General features: G+C 34.7%; 1 protein-coding gene across 2 annotated transcripts in view; it reads left to right on the top strand.

Moving 5' to 3' along the window:
• Positions 1 to 21,673, top strand: part of LOC136035193 (TBC1 domain family member 15-like) — a 104,089-nt gene that overhangs the window by 50,349 nt on the left and 32,067 nt on the right. For both annotated transcript variants that reach the window (XM_065716777.1, XM_065716778.1), the window contains exons 6-7: positions 705 to 946; positions 9,320 to 9,461. In XM_065716777.1, coding sequence (XP_065572849.1) covers positions 705 to 946; positions 9,320 to 9,461 — 384 coding nt within the window. The remainder of the gene's footprint in view (positions 1 to 704; positions 947 to 9,319; positions 9,462 to 21,673) is intronic.

Genomic DNA, 21,673 nt, shown 5'->3' on the forward strand with positions numbered 1-21,673 from the left:
AGTCAATAGTGTGCAGTGTATATTTCCAGATTTTTGCTTATTTTTCGATGATTTTTAACCCATGTTTTTTCCATGTATTTAATTATGGCCATTACCAAAAATTTCGTAACTGCATGTGAAGGTTTTTTTTAATAAAAACTAAATGAAATTCTGTTTGAAAGCCTTTTTCATTTAAAATTTCATTTCAATTTTTTCTAACTATGGTTGTGTAAATTCAAGTGGTGAAATTTCATTTTTCACTCTCGTTGGTTATTTAAGAAAATTGAGACTTGCTGAAGCAATCTCAAAATCTTCATTGAAAAAAGTCATTAATATGCAGGGTTAGGCTACAAAATATCAGCCTTAAACTCTCTGCAATCGGAGGATATGATGCTATCTGGTAATTATTATCATCTTATAATATTCATAATATATTCTTTTAAAGCATATAAGAAAATGTTCTTTAGGGTTAAATTTTGGTAGAAGATAATTGTATTATTTAATGTTGTGTATCTGTCTGACCTCCTGACTATGGCAAACGTCGGACTGAGGGAAACACAAACGCTCTTCATTGAGAAACATGGATCCTCATGTCAGACGGACGTCACTTTGCACTGAGCATTGCTCACTGCATCCTCACCCGCCCTTAATTGCATCCTTATCTTGCATCCTCACCCGCCCTTAATTGTAATTGTTTATGTTTACTAAATCTTCAATTTTCTAAGGTCTCGTCGTGATGATTCTCTTATACTCTGCATGAATCCAAAACAGGACTTGAATGGTCAGAGTCATGGGCGTAATAGACGCCGTGATGAAGAAACCAACATTTATATACCCTTTCTGGGGAGCATCCCGAATGACAAGGTCCAACAAAGCGCTGACTCTGTATTAAAGTTTATGTCGTCCATGAGAAAAGATCCATATTCTACTACGTTGACTACTTTCTCCAAATTGTATGACTATATGCGTAAGTTTCTTTAAATGAAAATTCTCCCAAGTCTCTTTAATTTTATGTCGTCCTTGAGAAAAGATCCATATTCTACTACGTTAACTACTTTCTCCAAGATGTGTGACTATATGGGTAAGTTTCTTTAGGTTACGATTTGCTTTAAGTCTCTTTAAGTTTATGTCGCTCTTGAGAAAAGATCCATATTCTACTACGTTGGTACTTTCTCCTATTTGCATGACTATATGCGTAAGTCTCTCTATGTTAACAGTCGCTTTAAGTTTCTTCAAGTTTCTGTCGTCCTTGAGAAAAGATCCATTTTCTACTACGTTGACTACTTTCTCCAAGTTATATTATTGTAAGAGGAAGCCTCTTTAGCTTAAAATTCGCTTTAAGTCTCTGAAAGTTTATGTCTACCTTGAGAAAATATCCATATTCTACAATACTGACTATTTTTTCCAATTGTACGACTATATACTAAGTAATAATAGTAAAATTATCGAGAATTGTAGAATATTTGAGAAGCAAGTAATTGAAAAAGGGTTGGTTGATAGATGTAGTATTAGAACATATCTAGACTATACACAAGTATAATTATATTTGATATATTAATCAAATATACATAGTTGAACATTTTTGATATAACAGTTATAATCAGAACCCATTTTACCAACAGGATGGATACCTGGGTTGAACCTGATTTCTTAGATCATGTTCAGCGTGTTATCTGTTAGAACCGCCCACACCCGGCGTAGTGGGCTAAAATTTATGGGCCAATAGGTATCTGAATATAATATTTTAAGGTACAAGGAGAAACATTTAATTGTCACAATGTATTGAATGCATTTAATATGCATTTAGCGTTTAATATACTACAAGGAGGCTAAAGTTTTAATTCCATTTAAATAAATAAAATTGAATAAGTAGAATTTTGATAGTGTATTTTTTATTTTCATTTCAATGACTTTGTAACTGGAGAAGAGAATATTTGTAATATAATTTGCTGTCAGTGAAGCGCCAATGACGCAGTAGGCTTTCGATTTTCACAATTAGGGAAGGAGCCATTAGCTAAATTCTTGTTTGTAGTGAAACTAAATTTGTCGTAAATAGTTTTGGGAAGGAATGAGATTAAACTAAATACCTGATATATAAGGATGTCATCTGCTCAAAAGCCCATCATTTCAAAATTTAATTTTACCGGTAATTTAATTTTTATTTTCAATGTTGTAATAAGTACGTAAGAAAATATTTGTAATTTAATTCATTTTTAGTAAACCGCCAATGACGCAGTAGGTTTTAGGCTCTTAAAGCTAGGGGAGCAGGAGCCATTAGCTAAATTCTTGTTTGTAGTGAAACTAAATTTGTCGTAAATAGTTTTGGGAAGGAATGAGATTAAACTAAATACCTGATATATAAGGATGTCATCTGCTCAAAGGCCCATCATTTCAAAATTTAATTTTACCGGTAATTTAATTTTTATTTTCAATGTTGTAATAAGTACGTAAGAAAATATTTGTAATTTAATTCATTGTTAGTAAACCGCCAATGACGCAGTAGGTTTTAGGCTCTTAAAGCTAGGGGAGCAGGCAGTACCCTTACTCTTGTTTGTTGTGATTTTTCTTCGTTACAATTTTGATTCCCATATTTACTTAAAGTTTTATTCGTTTTAAGATTTATTTATTCATTTATATTAGCACAAAAAAAGAATAAAAATGCAAGCAATTCGTACCCAGAAGAATGGAACAACAAGAATAGTGCAGGAAGGGATAAGAAAGTTAGAAACAATATTTTTTCAAAGGAAAAACAAAACCATCAACCCCCCTTCCCCGCTTGCACAGAAAAAGCAAACCAAATGATTTAAGCTACTCCAACACCGTCCACCTAATAAGAGTCCAATACATGCCTAATGCAGGTTATATTTTAAATACTTTTATTATTGTTATTTATCAATTTCTTTTTTTTTATTGTTGGACATTTCTGTTCTTTTCTGGTTTTTATTGGTAATGAACATCCCTCGTTTGACGCATCTATAGATATTAGCGGTCTTTTTTTTACCATTGCTTGTCCTTTTTCGGTGACTGGCGTTAAACCCCTGGAAAATCCCCCCTCCCCCTCCCGTGCAGAAAACACCGCCCCAAGTGGCTGGATGGTTTCCAATCCCTCAATCCAATCAATTTAAAAAAAGGACTAGAAATCTTAATTTCCAATCCAATGAGCACTTTCCGAAGTTTCTGCGACCTTGAGGTGGAGGCGTGGATGAGGAAGGGACAGTCCTCCTCCTGTACGGAATATATTCTGATTATTTTGGGGTTTAGTGTTATTCTTCACTTTCATAATAACAGTGTAGGTCAGAAATATTTCCAGAAATCGTAAGGGAGTAGACGTCAATTTCACACTTTTGATGCGTTTTTTTATTATTGTTTTTGTACCCCTCCCCCCGAAAAAATATTTGCTGAAAAATACCCTTTTGTCGCCTTTTTGCTGGGAAACTTTTCCAATGAGGGGGGGGTGCTTACTGGAATGATTTTAGAGACAATCAGAAATTATTCTTTTTAAAATGAAAGTGTGCTAAGAAAAATTTTTCACCCGAGATAATCCGCAAGAAATTTTCTGGGTGGAAATTTCAGCTAAAATGGAATTGTCTTGAAGGAATCTCCTTGGAGAGGAGGATGTTATTTTTACTTGAAAACAACTTTCCATGGTGGAATTTTTCCGAGGGTAAAGGAAATTTAAGGAATTTTTTATTTTGGCGAAATCTGGATTTCCTGGTGCTATTTAAAGGCGATCAGAAATAATAAAAAAAATTCTTCAACTGAAAGTAAGGAGCAAAATCAAAACTTAAACTTACATAAATTATTGCGTATATGAAAGGGCTTGCCCCCTCCCTGAGACCTTGCTCTTTACGCTAAAGTATTGACTTTTTGCCCTAATTCCTTAAGAACGACTCCTGAAACACAACGGCCCTTTAATAAGAATAATAAGTTGTTTCTTTTTTATTTCCAATCGCCTGTTATGAAATAGTGTTGGTGGGTGCAAAGTGGGGAAAGAAGATGGTGCCAGAAACCAACTTTAGGGAGCCGGGTTTTCCGGCATAATATGATTAACAATCAGAAATAAAATTTTTAAAAATAAACTTTTTCAACTTCAAGAACAGAACAAGATTGAAAAAGAAAAAAAATTGTCCTTATATGAGTGGGACTGCACCCTCCCAAATCTCTTGCTCATTAAAGTAATGTCTCTATTGTTTTGTCAAATCTTCTTATTCTAATTAAACGGGTCCAATATTTATGAAGTCTTTCTTAAAGAATTGGGAAAAAAGTCAAACTTTAGCATAATGAGAGAAGGGCTTAAGAGGGGGAAGCCCCCTCATCTATTGAAAAATCTTGTTTATTTAAAGTTTTAATGTAGGTCCTTACTTTTCGTTGAAAAATTGTTTTTTCTATTTAATTTATAAAAGGCTGACTGTATTGAAATAAACAACACATCATTAACATATGATTCTGATTAAGGGATAATTCGTGCTGAAAACCATGTTGTGACAAAGAAAAGGCCCAGGATTGCGCAAAGCCTCCCTTCATACTGGAGGTCTCAGGGACTTCTTGCTGTCCGGTTCTAAGCCGGCTGAAGCGCTTCGGTGTAGACTTGAGAAGATGTGTCGGTCCCCGTTCTGCATTGGAATCTGGAACCATTGCTTTTCCTGAGGCCGAAATAATTTAAATTATTTAAAAGACATTAAAATTGGAACTTGGAATGTTTTGACGTTAAAAAATAACCATCGTATCGACATTTTGACTGACGAATTGAGACGATTCGAACTGGACTTGTTAGGATATTCAGAATCTCATATCCCAGGGGCAGGAAACATAACATTAGGGAATATAGAGTTTGTTTACTCAGGCAGGAATTTGGGTTATATAGACAGGGAGTAGGACTCATAATGAATGAGGAAGCTGCTAATTCTTGTTTAGTCTGGGAAGGTATTTAATAATATGAATTCTAATTGCTCATTTTATGACTAAAAAGTTCAGGCTATCAGTTATAGTAGTATTTGCCCCTGTAGAGCCGACTGACGGAGATCCTCGTGATTCAGATGAATTTTATTTGCAATTACAGAAGCAAATAGACCGGCCCCAGATAGAAATGTGGTGTCTTTATTAAGAGATTTTAACGCACAGGACGATAGAAATAGGGGTAGATGGTATCCTAGCCTAGGTAAATTTGGTGTAGGAAGGCCGTCCTAGCCAAGGGGATTAGTGCGCTGGATTGAGGATCCTTTGTCTGAGAGGGCGAGGGTTCAAATCCTAATGTGCCCAATTATTTGGTTTGGGACGGGAATCAGTGGCTTGACTCTCTAAGCTCAGCCAGAGTCGACCCAGCCTTAAAAGGGTACCTGGAGAAATCTAGGGAAGGTAAACAGGAAGGTTGTGCGAAAGCAAAGGATGGCTGGCCCCCAACCCCCCACATTGCACTTTTTGGCTGAAGGGCCAAGAAACAGATCAGCAATGTCGGTAGGGACTGTATTCTTGCACCGCCGGTTTCCAATGCCGCATTCTTTACCTTACCTTTAAAAGAAAACAGCAATGGCTACACTGTTGCAATTTTTTAGGTATAGTAATCTAGTTGTAACAAATACGGTGTTTGGTTGTAAAATGACCCAGAAGTTAACATGGTATTCACATGATGGTAAGACAGCAAACTTTATTAATTATGTTATTGTAAACCGAAGACTGGCAGGATTAATACAAGATACTAGGGCATATAGTTGAAATTTCGAAAGAATAACTACCTCTCGGGAACTTATAATGTTAGTAGACTTCTAAATGAGAATTTGAGAGAAAATTTTCAGGAACAGTCGAATACTAAACTGGAGATTTTAAAATTTGACAATGTGGAAGGTGGGTGCAATTATTTTAGGAAAACAATTTATAAATTTGCTGATAATGTCTTAGGGAAGAAAGCTAGGACTGCAGCTAGGAATATTAGTCAAAAAGCTTTATGTTTAATAGTGAGGAGAAGAGGCTTGTAGAAGAATTATCTGTATGATAGACCATATGAAAACAAAACGAATGTAAAGAAAGTGTAGAAAGCATTAAAATATGAACTAAAGTGGTGTGAAGTAGAGGCCATGGATGAAATTTCCGAGGGTCTGGAAGAATCAGCTATACGACATATTAGTAAAATATTGTACTGGCGTGTAAATAAATTGAGAGAGAGTATTCAATCTGGACCTGTCCCAGTTAAAGATAAGAAAGGAGCCATAATTAGTAATAAGAAAAGAATCAAATAGAGAGGGGCAGAATATTTTGAGAATGTGCTAAACCGAGATAGAGTTGCAAGAAAAGATATTGAAGAAAATTAAAAAGTTTGTGATACCTTGGATGTGAAGGAATATTTGTTTTGTGAGGAAGGATTAGCGGCAGTACTAAGAGGATTAAAAAATAATAAGGCTGCAGGTGCTGATAGTGTGGTAAATGAGTTTCCTAAATATGGCGGCTCTGAAGTTAGAAATAACTTACAAAAGATTACGAATATGATTTTTGAAAAAGGGGAAGTACCTAGCTATTTTAGCACTAGCACTGTATAAGGAAGGTGATAAGAGTGAGTATGTTAACTATTGAGGCAGTAGTCTGGTTTCCTTAGGTAGCAAATTACTTAGTAATAAGATACCTTTTAGACTGAGAGATGCTGTATAGAAAGTTTTAAGAGAAGGACAGTGCGGTTTTAGAAAAGCTAGAGGGTGTGACGTCCGAATTTTCACTCTTAGGTTAATAATTGAGAAGTGCCCGAGTTACCAAACACCTTTAGTCCTCAGTCTTATAGATTATGAGCAAATGTTCTGAGCTTTAGTAAAGATTTTATCCTTGTATGTTATCCCCCTATATATTTATCGGTTTGATGGATTTGTCTTAAGAAACACAGAAAAGACGATGGGAGACCATGGAATCAAATGGGGAGAAAAAAAATATCCTGGACTTAGATTATGCTGATGATTTAAGCATCCTAGATCAAAATTTGAGCAAAATAAATCAACTTTTAGAGGTTTTGCGAGTTCAGAGTGCTAGAATAGGTTTGAAAATTAATGTTAAGAAGACTAAATCACTAAGGCGAGGAATAAGTGAAGATGAAAAAATTACATTGGTTAACGAAAAGATTAATCAGACGGACAGATTCACTCACCTTCGTAGAATTAATTGTAAAGATGGTTGGAGCAGTGAAGATGTTGAAAATAGAATAGCGAAGGCTCAGGGGGTTCGTTCACAGTCAAGGTGTTTTGGTCAACCATCCAGGGCTAAACGGAAAGCAGGCCGTCTGCGCTTAGGGTGGTCAGATGTCATAGAGAAAGTTTAAGGGAAATTGGAGCTTCCTGGGAGGGTGTACAGAGGGAAGCTTTGAATAGATTGGGATGTAGGAGGAGCGTGCGTAGCTGTGTTAGTCTCAGGTGGTTTGGTGCTGTCTGCGGTGAGTTGTTAGTAGTAGTAGTAGTAGTAGTAGTAGCACTGAATATTATAAATACGATAAATAGTAAATTATTCAAAACATCAGTGCCTACCCGGAAGCATTACGGTTTCTGCCAATTTTTCATGTGGAGATGTTCCGGCAAAATTAACCGGGGGCTATTTTCCGCGGGTTTTGATTTCTGGGAAATAATTTCCACGGAAGGGGGCATTTCTGGAGTGATCGAAAAACTGATTAGAGATTAAAGTTTTACTCAAGGGAAAGAATGCCAATGACAATTTTTCAGGCTGAATCATCCGCAAGTAATTTTAAGTTCTATAAGTGCTAACAGCTTTAACGTAAAGAGTAAGGTAATGAGAAGGGGGCAACCCTTCATATAAGGAATGAAATTTTCAAAAATTAATTTCCATTTTTTTTTCTTGTACGGTGAGAAAAATTCGAACCTGTATTAGTTGAAAAACGTTCAGGAATTAGATTTTTTAAAAAAGTTTTTTTTAGCTGAAATTAAGGAGAAACATTAAAACTTAAAACGAAAATAAATTATTCGGTTTATGAAAAGGGGTCGTCCCCTCGCTAACGCGTCACTCTTTACCCTAATGTTTTTATTGTCTAAAGAAGTAGAGTTGCGATGTATAGTCAAACTTCAGTATAAAGAGCGAGGCGTTGAGGAGGGAACAGCACCTTTCATATACGGAATAGTTCTCTGTTCGTTCTAAGTTTTAGCGTCGTTCCCTACTTTCAGTTAAAAAACTATTTTTTTTTTTTCGTTTAACTCGAAAAAGATAAGCATATTGCCTATTGCTTTAATATAGCATTTGTTATTGGGAAGTAAAGAGACATTTTTCGGGAGACAAATTTTCTCTGGGGGATTTTTCAGTGGTGGAATTGGGGGATCGTTCTTCTGGCGGAAAATATAAAATTCCTCATTTTTTTAGACTTGCTGAATAGATATGCTCTTAAATATGCTGAATCTGAGTGTGATTTTCATTAAGATCGCTTGACTTTTTTAAAAGGTTTCCCCCCTTTTTTTTCGATAATCAAGTAACTTTTCTCAGGCTCGTAGCCTTTGGTTGGTAAAATACATCTCGATGAATTTTATATGTTTGACACCAAGATAAAAAGCCAAGTATTGGGATTTATTAATTTTTATCAATATTCCTTTTTTAGAATTTCAATTACTATTGGACCGAATAACTTCTTTCTTACAGTTGGTTACCATGAACAATTCGTTACCATGATAATTCATGGTAACATGATACTTCGTTACAGTTCGTTACCATGATAACACTGAGGATGATTTAAAAAGACAAAAAACACTGGTAAAATTACAACAGTCTGTTTTTTTCTGGTAGCAAGCAACTTCAAGATTGGTAATTTTTTGATGTTTTTTGCATATTTGTAGCTTAAATATTTTTATTTTACTGCGTTTATGCTTTCTTATATCTTATTATAATTTTGGCCCTTGATGCCCAACAAATTTCCTGTATATAATATGTCGCCACGGGTAATTTTCCAATATATTCAAGCTTTTGATTCCTTTAAAGCAGAATTAAGCATGATTACTTCGCCAAGAAAGGCCACGCCTTTCTTGAATTAACCACGCCTACTCTCCTTCGAGAAAACCCAATTATAGATTCCGTAAATTCGTTTGGTGCGTAATTTCTGGCTAGAAAGAGGTATTGTTATGTTTTTTTTTATAGATCACTTTTCAGTCATTAAAAGGGTACTAGAACTTCCAGTTTATAATAGAATGAGCCCTAACCTAAGTCTCTTAGACAAATTATTCTATTTAGAGTGGTCGATGAAAAAAAACAAAAAAACATAGAAGCCACATCGTTCTCTAATACGTGCCCCTAAATGGGTGGTTTTTACAGCAATAAAATAAAATTTATTTCTGTATATTATTATAGAATAATAATAATAATATAAATTTTTTAGTCCATGATGAAGATGATATTCAGTATCAGCAGAGACATGATGATGAATTGGCAGAACTGATTCAGAGTTTTGATTTCAAGTCCAAGTCAGGTTATAAGTATGATGACAACAGAGAGGAAGGTGCTGCAAACGGAGAAGATGGGTGAGTGCTAAGCGTATAGAGGGCTTGGTGCTACAGTGTTCTTTCTGTTGTTTTGTCTCACAAGGTGCAGGGGACAGCAGGGATAAAAGGGATCTGTGTGAAAAAGAGGGATGGATGCTAGGGATAGGGAAGTATGAAAACAACAGGGGAGAAGGGGCTGCAAATAGACAAGATCGGTGGGAATGAGGAATATAAAGGGTTTGGTTCTGCAACAATCTGTCTGTTGTAGTATTTTGTAAAGTATTGGGGGCAACTTGGAAATAGGGCTGTAAATGATTAAGATGGGCAAGTACTAACAATATAAAGGGCTTGTTGCTGCAATGAGCTTTCTATTGTTTTATTTAAAATGGAAACGACTTGGTGCTGCAGGGAATCATAATACTATGATTCTGTCATAATATTATAATATGAATTCTATAATATATCTTTATAATTCTATAATATAATTCTATAATATCTTTAAAGCTTTTGATAGGAACTCAAATTATGCTCCGGAAACGTCATTTTGCGTTGCCCTGTCCAGTGAAAGAAAAGGGTCAATATAATGCCAAATATTCGGTGTGCTGTCTAACCAAATCAGAGATTTTAAGTCCGTTGAGTTCTCCGTTGTTTCAAATAAATGAAAGTTTCCTTGCATGTACATGCCCTATTAAATACGCAATTTTGTTTTCGTTTTTATATGGGTATTCTATTTTACCTGGGTATGCGAAGGGGTCTTCTTCTCTAGAAACATGTGGGTAAACTTAAAGTACCAAGGTACCGGGGGACGGCATTTATCCCGGGGGAGTTTCTCTCTCCTCGAGGAAAATTCCTCCTGGATAATCCTCTCAAGAGGAAAATTCCCTCCAGATAATCCCCCATGGAAAATTTCCCCACGTGCAAATTGAGTAGCGTCAGAGAAAGCACAAAATAGGTCCTGAAAATGTTGATCAGACGTACTAAGGGGCAACGAAAGGACCAGATATCAAAAGTGGCCTTAGTACAGGGGTTGGCTGGTCTTCAATCACTTTTGACTTTAAACAAAAAGACTAGAACTATCAGTTTTTGATCGAATGAGTTTTCTCCTAAATTGCTACGACTCCGAGGAGGAAGTTAGAGATGAGGGGGGAGGGCAGCCATCCTCCTATACGGAATAAATCTGTTTTCTTAGGGGGGAGGGGGTTTACTGTTACTCTACATTCATAATAATGGCTTTGACTAAAAATATTCCCCTAAGTCAAGATGGATTATACCGCAGGTTCTACCTCCATCCCTTCCATCCTTAGAACTAATTTTGTATTTTTATGAAGACTCAGCGGGAGTTCTGATGTTTTGGCATTTAAATGCAACCTCTGAGGCATGTGACCTCTCCCTAGCGTTGTGTTGCAATGGTGAACCTTAAAAATGAAAATTCTAACTATTTATTTGACTTTGACGACGCCTTCACGGGAAGGCTAGATTTTTTTAGGCTGTCTGGTGCTATATGTTTTTTCATCAAATTTACGTTTTTCATCACCATGGAGAATTCCCCCTCCCCTCCCCTCCCTACGGAGAACTTCCCCACGTAAAAGTGTCCTTATGAAGGAAAAGAATTTTGCCCTGGGAAAGTCTCAAGGAAACATTTTCACATTTCTGTTTAGTAAAAATAAGAACGAAACAAACGGATAAAAATTGGAAAATGCATCTATGGAATCTAACACTTCAAAAGATTTTATAATACAAAGGAAATAAATCAAATAAAAATAAAAAGACGAAACAGAAAGTGGAAGGTAAAAAGAATTAAAAGTCAAATGGGAAGAAGTAAAAAAAAACTAACAGTACGGGAAAAGCCAACAACACATAAAATGAACGACATGAAGGCGATCTGCAAGTTAAAACACGGCAAATTTAAAATGGACAGAACTTCTTTGTTTCAAATAAGCAAACAAAAGTTCAAGCAAAAACTGAATAAAAACTGAAGAAAAGAAAATCATGTTTCCTATTATATATAAAATTTCCTATACCTATAAAAAATCATCTATTTAACAAAAATTGGATTTAAACAATGGGTGAATTGTAAATTTAAGCCCTTTTCCTAGGGGTTGTATGGGGTCATGGTGCCCTTAGAGATATATTTATTGGACCCTTCCTTTCAATTATGCTGAACCAAGTGGCTATCCTAAACTTTCAATCAATTTCAATGTCTTTGGGGAAAAGGGGACGAGAGATAGATGGCTAGCTGCTTTCCAGTCGTTTGGTCACTTAAAAGGGCACTAGAACTTAAAATTTTTGCTCGATCGTTCCCTCTTCCGATTTTCTAGCATTAATCGTTTGATACGACCATCCCTGGGGGAAAAAAACAACACACATTCGTGGTCTTTTTTGGGTAAAAACAAATTACAAAATTTCAAACTTTTGTTGATGAAAGCTTGAAACATCTACAGTAGAGTTCTCTGATCGTTTTTAAAGTTGGGAGGAGGGCAAAGGGTGCGTTTAAATGCCAAATCGTCTTAACTCTCTCTGAGCCTTCAGGTAAATACAAAATTAGTTCTAAAGTGGTAGGTATTGGAGGTAAAAATTGATATATAATCTATCTTTATTTCCAGCAGTATTTCCTGTCATGTAAATTAGAAATCGTTCCTAGCCATAGAAATCCTCCCAAAAGCTGTTTTATTAGTATCCACATCCATAAAAGACGATCGTCTGGGTAAAAACATTTAAATTAGGGACTGTTTGAAGCCATGTATTTAGTGATGTAAATTAAGAGCCATTAAAAATAGCAAATGGCACGTAAATTAGGTATCATTCCTAGTCAAGTTTTGCAAAATGCCAAACCCTGTAATTAGTGAGGAGATTCCCGATCCCTGAAGGAGATCTTCAAGCCATATAAATAGGAGATCTTCCCCAGTGAAGCTTCGTTTTGCAGAGCAACGGGAAGCAACAGCGAAAAAAGAAGCAAAATCTTGTAAAGAACTGAGAACGTTAGCTTTGCGTGAAAATTTATCGGTGCGAACCCAGCGTAAAAATCAAACAAGTTCTTATATAAGCATAATTTGAATTATAGAGTCTAAACTTGCTTTCAAGATTAACTATCCTAGATATTTAGGGAAAATACAGTCAAGTGAGAAAATAGGATGGTTAGAAGATAAGTCTACGAACCAAAATCGGAATATTGGGAGCTCAAATGATGACAGTGATCAAATATGGTTCAGAAACGTGGTCACTTCAAAAGACGGAGGAGGATTTATTGGATGTTTTTCTTAGGTATTGTCTGAGGATAGTTTTGAATTCCCCTCTGACTAGCCGTATCCAACAGTAAGCTGTATGGAAAATGTGATTGTATCGCACTTTGTCCTTTTTTATACACCTGAAGATAGATAGTTTGATTAAAGGTGGGTTTCCTTTTTCGTAAATGGCTACTAGAGCTATAGTTTTGCCAAGTCCACCTTGTTTTGTCTAACGGCAGGAGGATTCAGTCCCATTCTTTTTTTTCTTTGAGGGAGATGAGGAGGTTTTGCTGTGTTCCTTTAGAACTTAGTTTTAGAGTTGGACATTTTTATTCTTATTTTCGTAACCCCTCTTCTTTTCTTCTTTCATGTTTAACCCATGTCCTAACATTTTCCTTACTCCAGTTTCTTCCTTAAAAATATGTCTATACTAGAATTTTTTTATTTATTATGAAACCCAGTAGATTTTTCTCTGAAAGTAATTGACAAATAATTGACTTTTTACTCGGTTTAGAGGTGCAAACAATTGAGGAACAAAAATTTATGTGGTGAATTTTATTGAAGACAACCTGTTATTGTCCTCTCTTATATATATATATATATATATATATATATATATATATATATATATATATATATATATATATATATATATATATATATATATATATATATATATATATATATATATATATATATATATATATATATATATATATATATACGTGCTGTAACCTTTGCAATCTTCCCTTTCCTCCCATTTTCTATGTTTCTTTCAAGGTTCAGCGAAAGCTTGAAATTTGTGGTTTTAAAATACACCTTTGTGCTTCAGACCTCAGATTTATTTAATAAAATCATATACCTTTTAATATCATCTATTGAAATTGAATCACCCAACTTTTACAACGTGGTGATTTGACTCGTGGTGTTTAATTTTATATTTCAATTCTCTTTTCAGTTCATGTCTTTTTTTAAGATTTTTCCTTCCCTTTTTTCTCGTTTCTTTTTTTAACATTCCATTCCCACCTTTTTTTTAAGTAGCACAAGATTTGTTGTTTTTACTTAAATTCGCCTTTTTAATATATTTTTTTAAATTGCTGGTTTGGATGGGTTGAAGAGAATCAAAAGTCTGTTAAAAAATTTTTCTTGCCATACGAAAGGTTTTTTTTTGTTGATGTTTTTCACATTATCCTGTATGCAGTTATGCATTCTTCGCACTGCTTTGTACATATCAGCGATAATAAGAGAAGCCGTTGACCCTTTTCGATATTTTTTGGATAATGATAGAAGCCATAGAGCCGCTCAATGAACTTTTTGGGTATTTTTAAAATTTGGTTTTCGAGTCAATTTGTACTTGCCTCTCCTACTTTTACTAATGCTACCACTGTTAACGACAACTTACTGCAGTACCAAGCCTTTAGAGGCCAACGCAGAAACGCAAGCTGCTTTTTCATCCAAATCTGTTCAAAGCTTCCCTCTTTACACCCTACCAAGAAGTTCCAAGTCCCCTTAGATGTTTCCTTACACTTCCTCCCATTCAATTCTGGGACGACTTGCTTCTAGTTTGGCCATGGATGGTGGACCAAAAAGGACAGTCTTTGGCAATATCTCGTTCTTCATCCGCAAAACTTGTCCTAACCATTTCCACCGTTTTCTTATTATAGCCCTAGAAAGGGGGATACAACCACGTTTTTCGTACAGCTCTCTCTTGAAACACGGTTAGTTCAACATGTACCCATAACAATCCACAGACAATTCATCAGGAAAACATATAATCTTCCTCCCTATTTTGGAATGCCCACGTTTCTGAACCCTACTTGACCCTATCATCACTGTAGCTCTCAACATTTTAATTTTTTTTTCGCAGATTTATCTTCCTAATCCTCCGAACATGCTATTCTCCCACACAACCGTGCTACTTTCTCTAAAATATCTAAGATATTTAAACTGGAAAATGATTTTCTTTACTCTATAATTCAAATTAAACTTATGTAAAATATTTGCTTATTTAAATACTTATGCGTTTTCACGCAAACCTAAGGTTTTTACTAAATTTTGCTTTTTTTTGTCGCTGGTCTACATAACACACCATTTCGCTGAGGAAGATTTCTAATTTCTATGGCTTTAGTCTAGGTGATGGTCCTTTTTGGATGGGAAATCTGCTCACTAATTGCAGGGTTTTCGCATGGCTAATTACTTGACAAGGAACATTACAAGTAAGTTATATAGTTACAAGCAATCCTTAATGTACATGACTTTAGTCCTGATGATTGTCTTTTGTGGATATGGAATATGCCTACTAATGAGACGGCTTTTGCTTTGCTAATTACATGACTAGGAACGATGTCTGATTTTTGTGGTATTTGCTATATATACTGGCACCTAATTTACATGACTAATTCTATAGTTACAATTAATCTCAAATTAACATGACTTCAGTTCTGATGATTATCTTTTGTGAATATGGAATATGTCTACTAATGAGACGGCTCTTGCTTTGCTAATTACATGGCTAGGAACGATGTCTGATTTTGTGGTTTTTGTTATATATACTGCCACCTAATTTATATAACTAAATATGTAGTTAGAAGTAATCTCTAATTTACATGACTTCTGTCCTGATGATTGTTTTTTGTGGATATCGAATATGCCTACTAATGAGACGGCCCTTGCTTTGCTAGAAAAAAGTGAGAAGATGTTAGAAAAAAGTGAGAATTTTTTCTTTGCTAGAAAAAAGAAAAAAGTGAGAAGTTGCAAGGCAAAAATTAGCAAGAAAAGAGGGGGAAAGGCCCTGAGTTTTGAGGCCATAGAGAGTAATCAGGATGAATGAGATAGTAATTTTGTCTTAGTCTTTTCACTAATGAATGAGATAGTAATTTTGTCCGTCCAGTTGATTCCGAGAATTTGTCGGAGATAGTTATTTTGAAAACTTTGGATTCTTTTCTCTAGCCATTTTGTCAGCGCCCAGCTTTCAGAACCTTACATTAGTACTGACAGGACATTACTATCGAAGAGCCTTAAGGTATTTAATTCCTCTTGCACAAGACTAATAAATTCCGCTAGGAAGTGCTGATCAAACTTTTTAAAATTTCACCCCATTTTCCTTATTGGTCAAAGTTAAAATGTAAGGCGGGTCTAAATCAACCAATGAAATTCATTCGTAGCTAAAGCTTAGCTAAAGACATAACAAGTGAATTTTATATTTTTACCGACGGGAAAAGAACCCGACGGGTTAATGTGATTATAATTTATGCTAAAAAGAATCTACAAAAAAACTTAAGTTACTTTTTTTCATTGTTGTCAGTGGTCTTTAGATAAATAACCGCAAGAGATTTTTTTCTCTCTTAAACTTACAATTTCTTCTCGGAAATTTACATATGTTCCAATACTCCCCTCCCCCTTCCAGTATTCATAGGCAGACTTTTCTTGCTTACTAAATGGCCAATGGAAAGTAACCAAAAAAGATTCTATTTCTATTTCTCAAATTTTAGAATAATATTAGATATATTTTCCAGTAAAAAATTACAAATATCATCAACACAACATAATTCACTAATCCATAAAGGCTTTACGTCCTGAAAAGGGGAAAGAATATGAATACTCGTAAAACACTAATAAGAATTAAGTAAAAAATTATAATAATTCAATAAGAGAAAGAGAGGGAAGGATAGATATTGTTGAAAACGTTCGTTTCCCGACGGCTTTTGATAAGACAAACATCAAAAGGCTGTTAGAATTGGAACCGATGACTATTGGGAGACAAGTTAAAAAGATACAAATTTTCTTCTGAAATTTATATAAAGTGTATAATATTCCTGCTCCCTCTCATGGAATATTTTTCATGTCTATTAAATAGCAGGGGGAGCAGTGAAGATGTTAAAAGTACAATAGCTAAGGCTCGAGTGTTTTTTCACAGTTAAAAAAAAAGTTTGGAAGAATAAAAAGATAAATCTGCAAACCAAGATTAGAATATTGGAAGCTACAGTGATGACAGTTGTAAATATGGCTCTGAAGCATGGGCGCTCCGAAAAGCAGATGAAAATTTACTAGATATTCTCCAGAGAAATTGCCTACGGATTTTTCTGGGTACCCGGCTGACTGACTGTATTTCAAACAGTAGGTTGTACGAAAAATCTAGTTCAATCCCACTTTCTAGGGCTATAATGAAAGAAAGATTGAGATGGCTAGGCCACGTTCTACGGATGAAGGATGGCAGATTACCTAAGATTTCCCTTTTTGGTCAATCGTGTGGGGCTACACAGAAAGCAGGTCGTCCTTGTCTGGGTTGAGAGGATGTCATAAATAAAGATTTAAAGGAAATGGGAACTTCCTGGGAGGGTGTAAAGACCGAGGCTTTAAATAGATTAGATTGGAGGAGGAGCACGCGTAGCTGTGTTGGCCTCGGGTGGCTTGGTGCTGCAGTGTGTTATTAGTAGCAGTAGTATTAAATAGCAAATTGGAAGCAAAAAGTGTATATTGTACTTCCTGTGTCGAATCATAGAATAAGGAGAAAATATTAAAAAAAAACAAGCAAATATAATTCACTGATACCCATAGAAACTCTATCACCTTATGCCACAAATAATTATAAACAGCAGCTCATAAACATTCAATGGTTGTAATAAATAAATAAAAGAGAGCTAATAGAGAATTTTAGATCCATGGCGAGTTTATAATTCAAACAAAGAGCAAAAAGATTGTCTTATCGTTTTTTTCAATTATTGACCATTAAAACACTAGGTGGAGATATGCGCTGTTGGAAAACGGTTAGAGTTCATGATAACGAACTGTAAGTAAGGAGGTGCTCGGCTAAATAGTAATCAAAACTAAAATGACATTTTGATATTAATAGATACATTAAAAAGTCGACTTATGCTGATTTCAAATAAATACGATTTATTGATACTCATCAAAAGTTATTAGCCTGAGAAAATTCAATTGATTCCTGAAAAAGGGGAAACACTGAAAAATCAAGAAGTCTTATTGAAATTCACAACATCAGATTCAGCGTATCAGAAAACCAGAATCTGATACTGCATTGATTTCAAGCTTCCATCTGCTGAAATATGGATTTTTTTTGCCACAAGAAAGATCACGGATGCGTGTTTATTTTATATATTTTTTTTCCCAGGGTTGATCGCATAGGACCAATGGTCCAGAAAAATCAAATAGGGTTCATTTGAACAAAAATTAAAAACCCTAGTACTCCTTTTAATTGACCAAAAAAATTGGAGGGCGCTTAATAATAATTTATTTTTAACCCATTATAAATAGCAAGAAAAAAAAATGGAGTAATGAATTACAAAAAGAAAGAGATGAAAATAAATAAAAACTATCACTTAGAAAAAAACACGGGATCTTACTAATCCCATTTAAATCAATAGGCTTCGATTTCAGTTGCAAAATTGTATTCCACACCGCGTCAACAGAAATAGGCATAACTTGGGGCTTAGATGGACTCTTCTGAATGACATTTGATTACAACTTTGATAATGATCAAACAAATGTGTAAAATTATCATTTCAGATGCGTAAAAATAGAAGTAAAATGGACAACCTACATAGACTCAATAATCAAACTAACCAAATTATTGCTAGCATCTTATCTGAATTCTACTAATTAATAACATTTCTCAATTAACTTTACCGCGAGAAAAATTTAAACCCTTATAGCACAAATGTGAAATTACCATACGTAATTTTTTTTCAAATGAATACACAAACATAAATTGGGAAGTGATTAATATCATTCTTATGTAACCGGGTTAAACAGAGTCCGGAGAATTAACTAGAGTTAGAGTAGCGTGCAGACATAAAACTCTTCTGGTTATAATTATATATGAATACCAAAATAAACAAATAAGAAGAATCCCCAGAAATTACCTGTACCTAATACTCGAGATACAATTAACACAACATCAGGGTTAAAAAAAGAGCATATGTTTTATTTCTATAAGAATTATTGTTTTCTGGTTTTTATTTACCTCTAAAATAATTTCATAGAAATTTATAATTTCTTGTGATAAGTACAATCTAAACGGTCACAAATTAAATACAAATTAGCAAAATGAAAAACGTTGACAATGTAATTTTCATTAAGTAGTTCTTTAAATCCTTCATCTTCACTAAGTTTTCCTGGCCCTTCAATGACCTTTAAACCATGAAAAGATGCTTCTTGTTGCACGGCTATAATCTGATCTAGTTTTTGCTGACCATCGCTGTCTAATTGACCATATAGTCCTCTTTTTACTGAAATGTCAGTTTTGGGAATATTGTCCCTTTTATTATATCTGTAAAACAAAATGAGTATCAAACAGTTCGTGGTAACAAACTGTAGTAAGGAGCGACCCGGCTCAATGGTAACCGAAACTCCTTAAAGCCGGAATTTAAAACCTTAAAACCGAAACGGAATTTCGATACCAATAGTTACATCAAAAGAATCTGATTTCAAATATATAAGTTTCATCAAGTTTAGTTATACTCATCAAAAGTTACCGAGCCTGACAAAACTCCCTAAAAAGTAGAATCATAGAATCTTAACGAAAATCACACCATGAGATTCAGCATATCAGACAACCCTGTTGTAGAAGTTACAAGCTCACATATACAAAAATGTGGAATTTCGTATTTTTTGCCAGAAGACAGATCACGGGTGCATGTTTATTTTTGTTTTTCCAGGGGTGATCGTATCGACCAAATAGGCCTAGAATATTGCAAGAGGGCTCATTCTAAAGAAAATAAAAATTTCTAGTGCCCTTTTTAAGTGACCGAAAAAATCGGAGGGCCCCTAGACCCCCTTCCCCGCTCATTGGTTTCACAAAGTCAACGGGTCAAAATTTTGAGATAGCCATTTTGTTAAGCATATTCAAAAACCTAATAACTATGTCTTTGGGAACGACTCAATCCCCCACAGGCCCAGGGGGGAGAGGCTGCAAGTTACAAACTTTGACGATTGTTTACATATAGTAATTGTTATTGCAAAGGGTACAGCCGTCTTTTCAGGGGAATTTTTCACAGTGGGGTTGGGGTGGGTCGGATCTTTCCAAGGAAGAATGTATCATGAGGGAATAAAATTTCCATTAAGAGAGAGGGGTGGCAGGATTTTCTAGCATTATTAAAAAAATAAGGTAAAAATAGATAAAAAAAAATGTTTTCGGCTGGAATTAAGGAGCAGCATTAAAACTTAAAACGAACAGAAAATATTATGTATATAAGGGGGTTCGTCTCCTCCACAATAACTTGCTCTTTAACGTATTTTTAGTAATTTCTACTATTTATATCGAGGTCTTTGTGATTCAGGGGTTATTATTCAAGAATTGGGATGAAATTCGAGCTTTAGCGTTAAGACAAAGGTATTGAAGATTGGGCGAGCCTCCTCATATACGTAATAAAAATATACCAAAATAGAAGTTCGTTAATTTAGTTAATTCGCAAGTTGCGTATATTATTACTAATAAAAACGTTCGAAAAAAAACAGTTCTAGTTGTATTTTTAAGTAACCACAATTGGAGGGAAACTAGGCCGCCCCCACCCCTTTTTTTAAAAGTATCCATGTCAAAACATGTATTAATGCAAAAACATTCCGAATTAAATTAACAAACATTTTTTTTTAACTGCAAGTAAGGTTAAGTTTTAAGAAAACTTAAAACGAACAGAAACTATTCCGTGAATGAAAGGGGTTTTCCCCTCTTCAGGCAATTAAATAAAAAAAAAAGTTTTTCCAACTGAAAGTAAGGAGCGACATTAAAACTTAAAAAGAACAGAAATTATTCCGTATATGAAAGGGGCTGTTCCCTCCACAACACCTAGCTCTTTACGCTTAAGTTTTTTTTCAAGTTCTCTTTCTCGCAACTCTACTTTTTAAAACAGTAAAAAACTTTAGCGTAAAGAGTGGGGCGCTGAGGAGGGAACAGCCCCTTTCATATACGGAATAATTTCTGTTCTTTTTAAGTTTTAATGTCGCTCCTTACTTTCAGTTGGAAAAACTTTTTTTTTATTTAATTGCCTGAAAGAACTATCAATTCGTCTAAATTGATCTAAAATAATTTATTAGGCCTGCCATTGGCATTGCTCAGCAGTTTTTCGAACTAATCACGCACATGATCAATAGAGTAAGTACATTAGAGTATCCTCTCGTATGAATAACACTGTTCTATGCAAAACTTTTCTAACCGTTTAAGAAAGTAGCCTTATTCTATGGAAATACACAAGTCTGTGACATAAAAAGATTTTCTTGTGCAAAATGCTCGAATGTAGCAAAAAAGAATAGTTATTAAAATTTACAGGGGAGAATTTTATACAGTAGGAACTTTCTCTAATAGGGGTTTTAATACGAGGGGGGGGTGCTCCAAGGAAGCCCCTTGAAAAAGAGGTGGCAAATTTCTTAACAATATTTGGAAAAATGACAAGAAATTAATTAAAAAAAGTAGTTTTTTAAACTGAAAATAAGGAGCAACATAAAAATATAAGATAAACAAAAGTTGGTGCTTAATAAAATCCTTATCTTAGGCTTGCTCTTTACGCTAAGTTCAACTTTTTGTTCCTATTCTAAAGAACGAATCCTGGAACATAAGGGATGTTTATTCGAATAAGAAGCTTTTTCTAAAAATCTTTAGCATGAACAGCAAGGAATTATTATTAACATTGAATTTACCTTTAACGGGATAGACTGAATAATAAAATTATACTACGTACATAATTATAAAACAATAGAGGAGGAAATTAACTTGCCTTCGGAACTGTCCCAACTTTCTCCTTTTATTTAACGCTGCTGCTTTCTTATTACCCATTATCTTCTCATAGAACAATATTAGATACAATGTAAAGAAACTTCTTTACAATATTAGATTTAGATACGACCCAGAGATATCAACAGGCAGTTTACAGCTCTGATGAGTAACACCCAATCATATGTGTTCTCTCCCCAAAACCACCCACTGCATTGAATCTCCTGACGATAAACCCAAATTCAGCACTTGTGCGCCCTCTCGGATTCATTGAATATTCTCAATTTTCTGTTTTTTATAGA

The sequence above is a fragment of the Artemia franciscana genome, chromosome 14 (assembly GCF_032884065.1).
Source record: "Artemia franciscana chromosome 14, ASM3288406v1, whole genome shotgun sequence".
NCBI classification, from domain to species: domain Eukaryota; kingdom Metazoa; phylum Arthropoda; class Branchiopoda; order Anostraca; family Artemiidae; genus Artemia; species Artemia franciscana.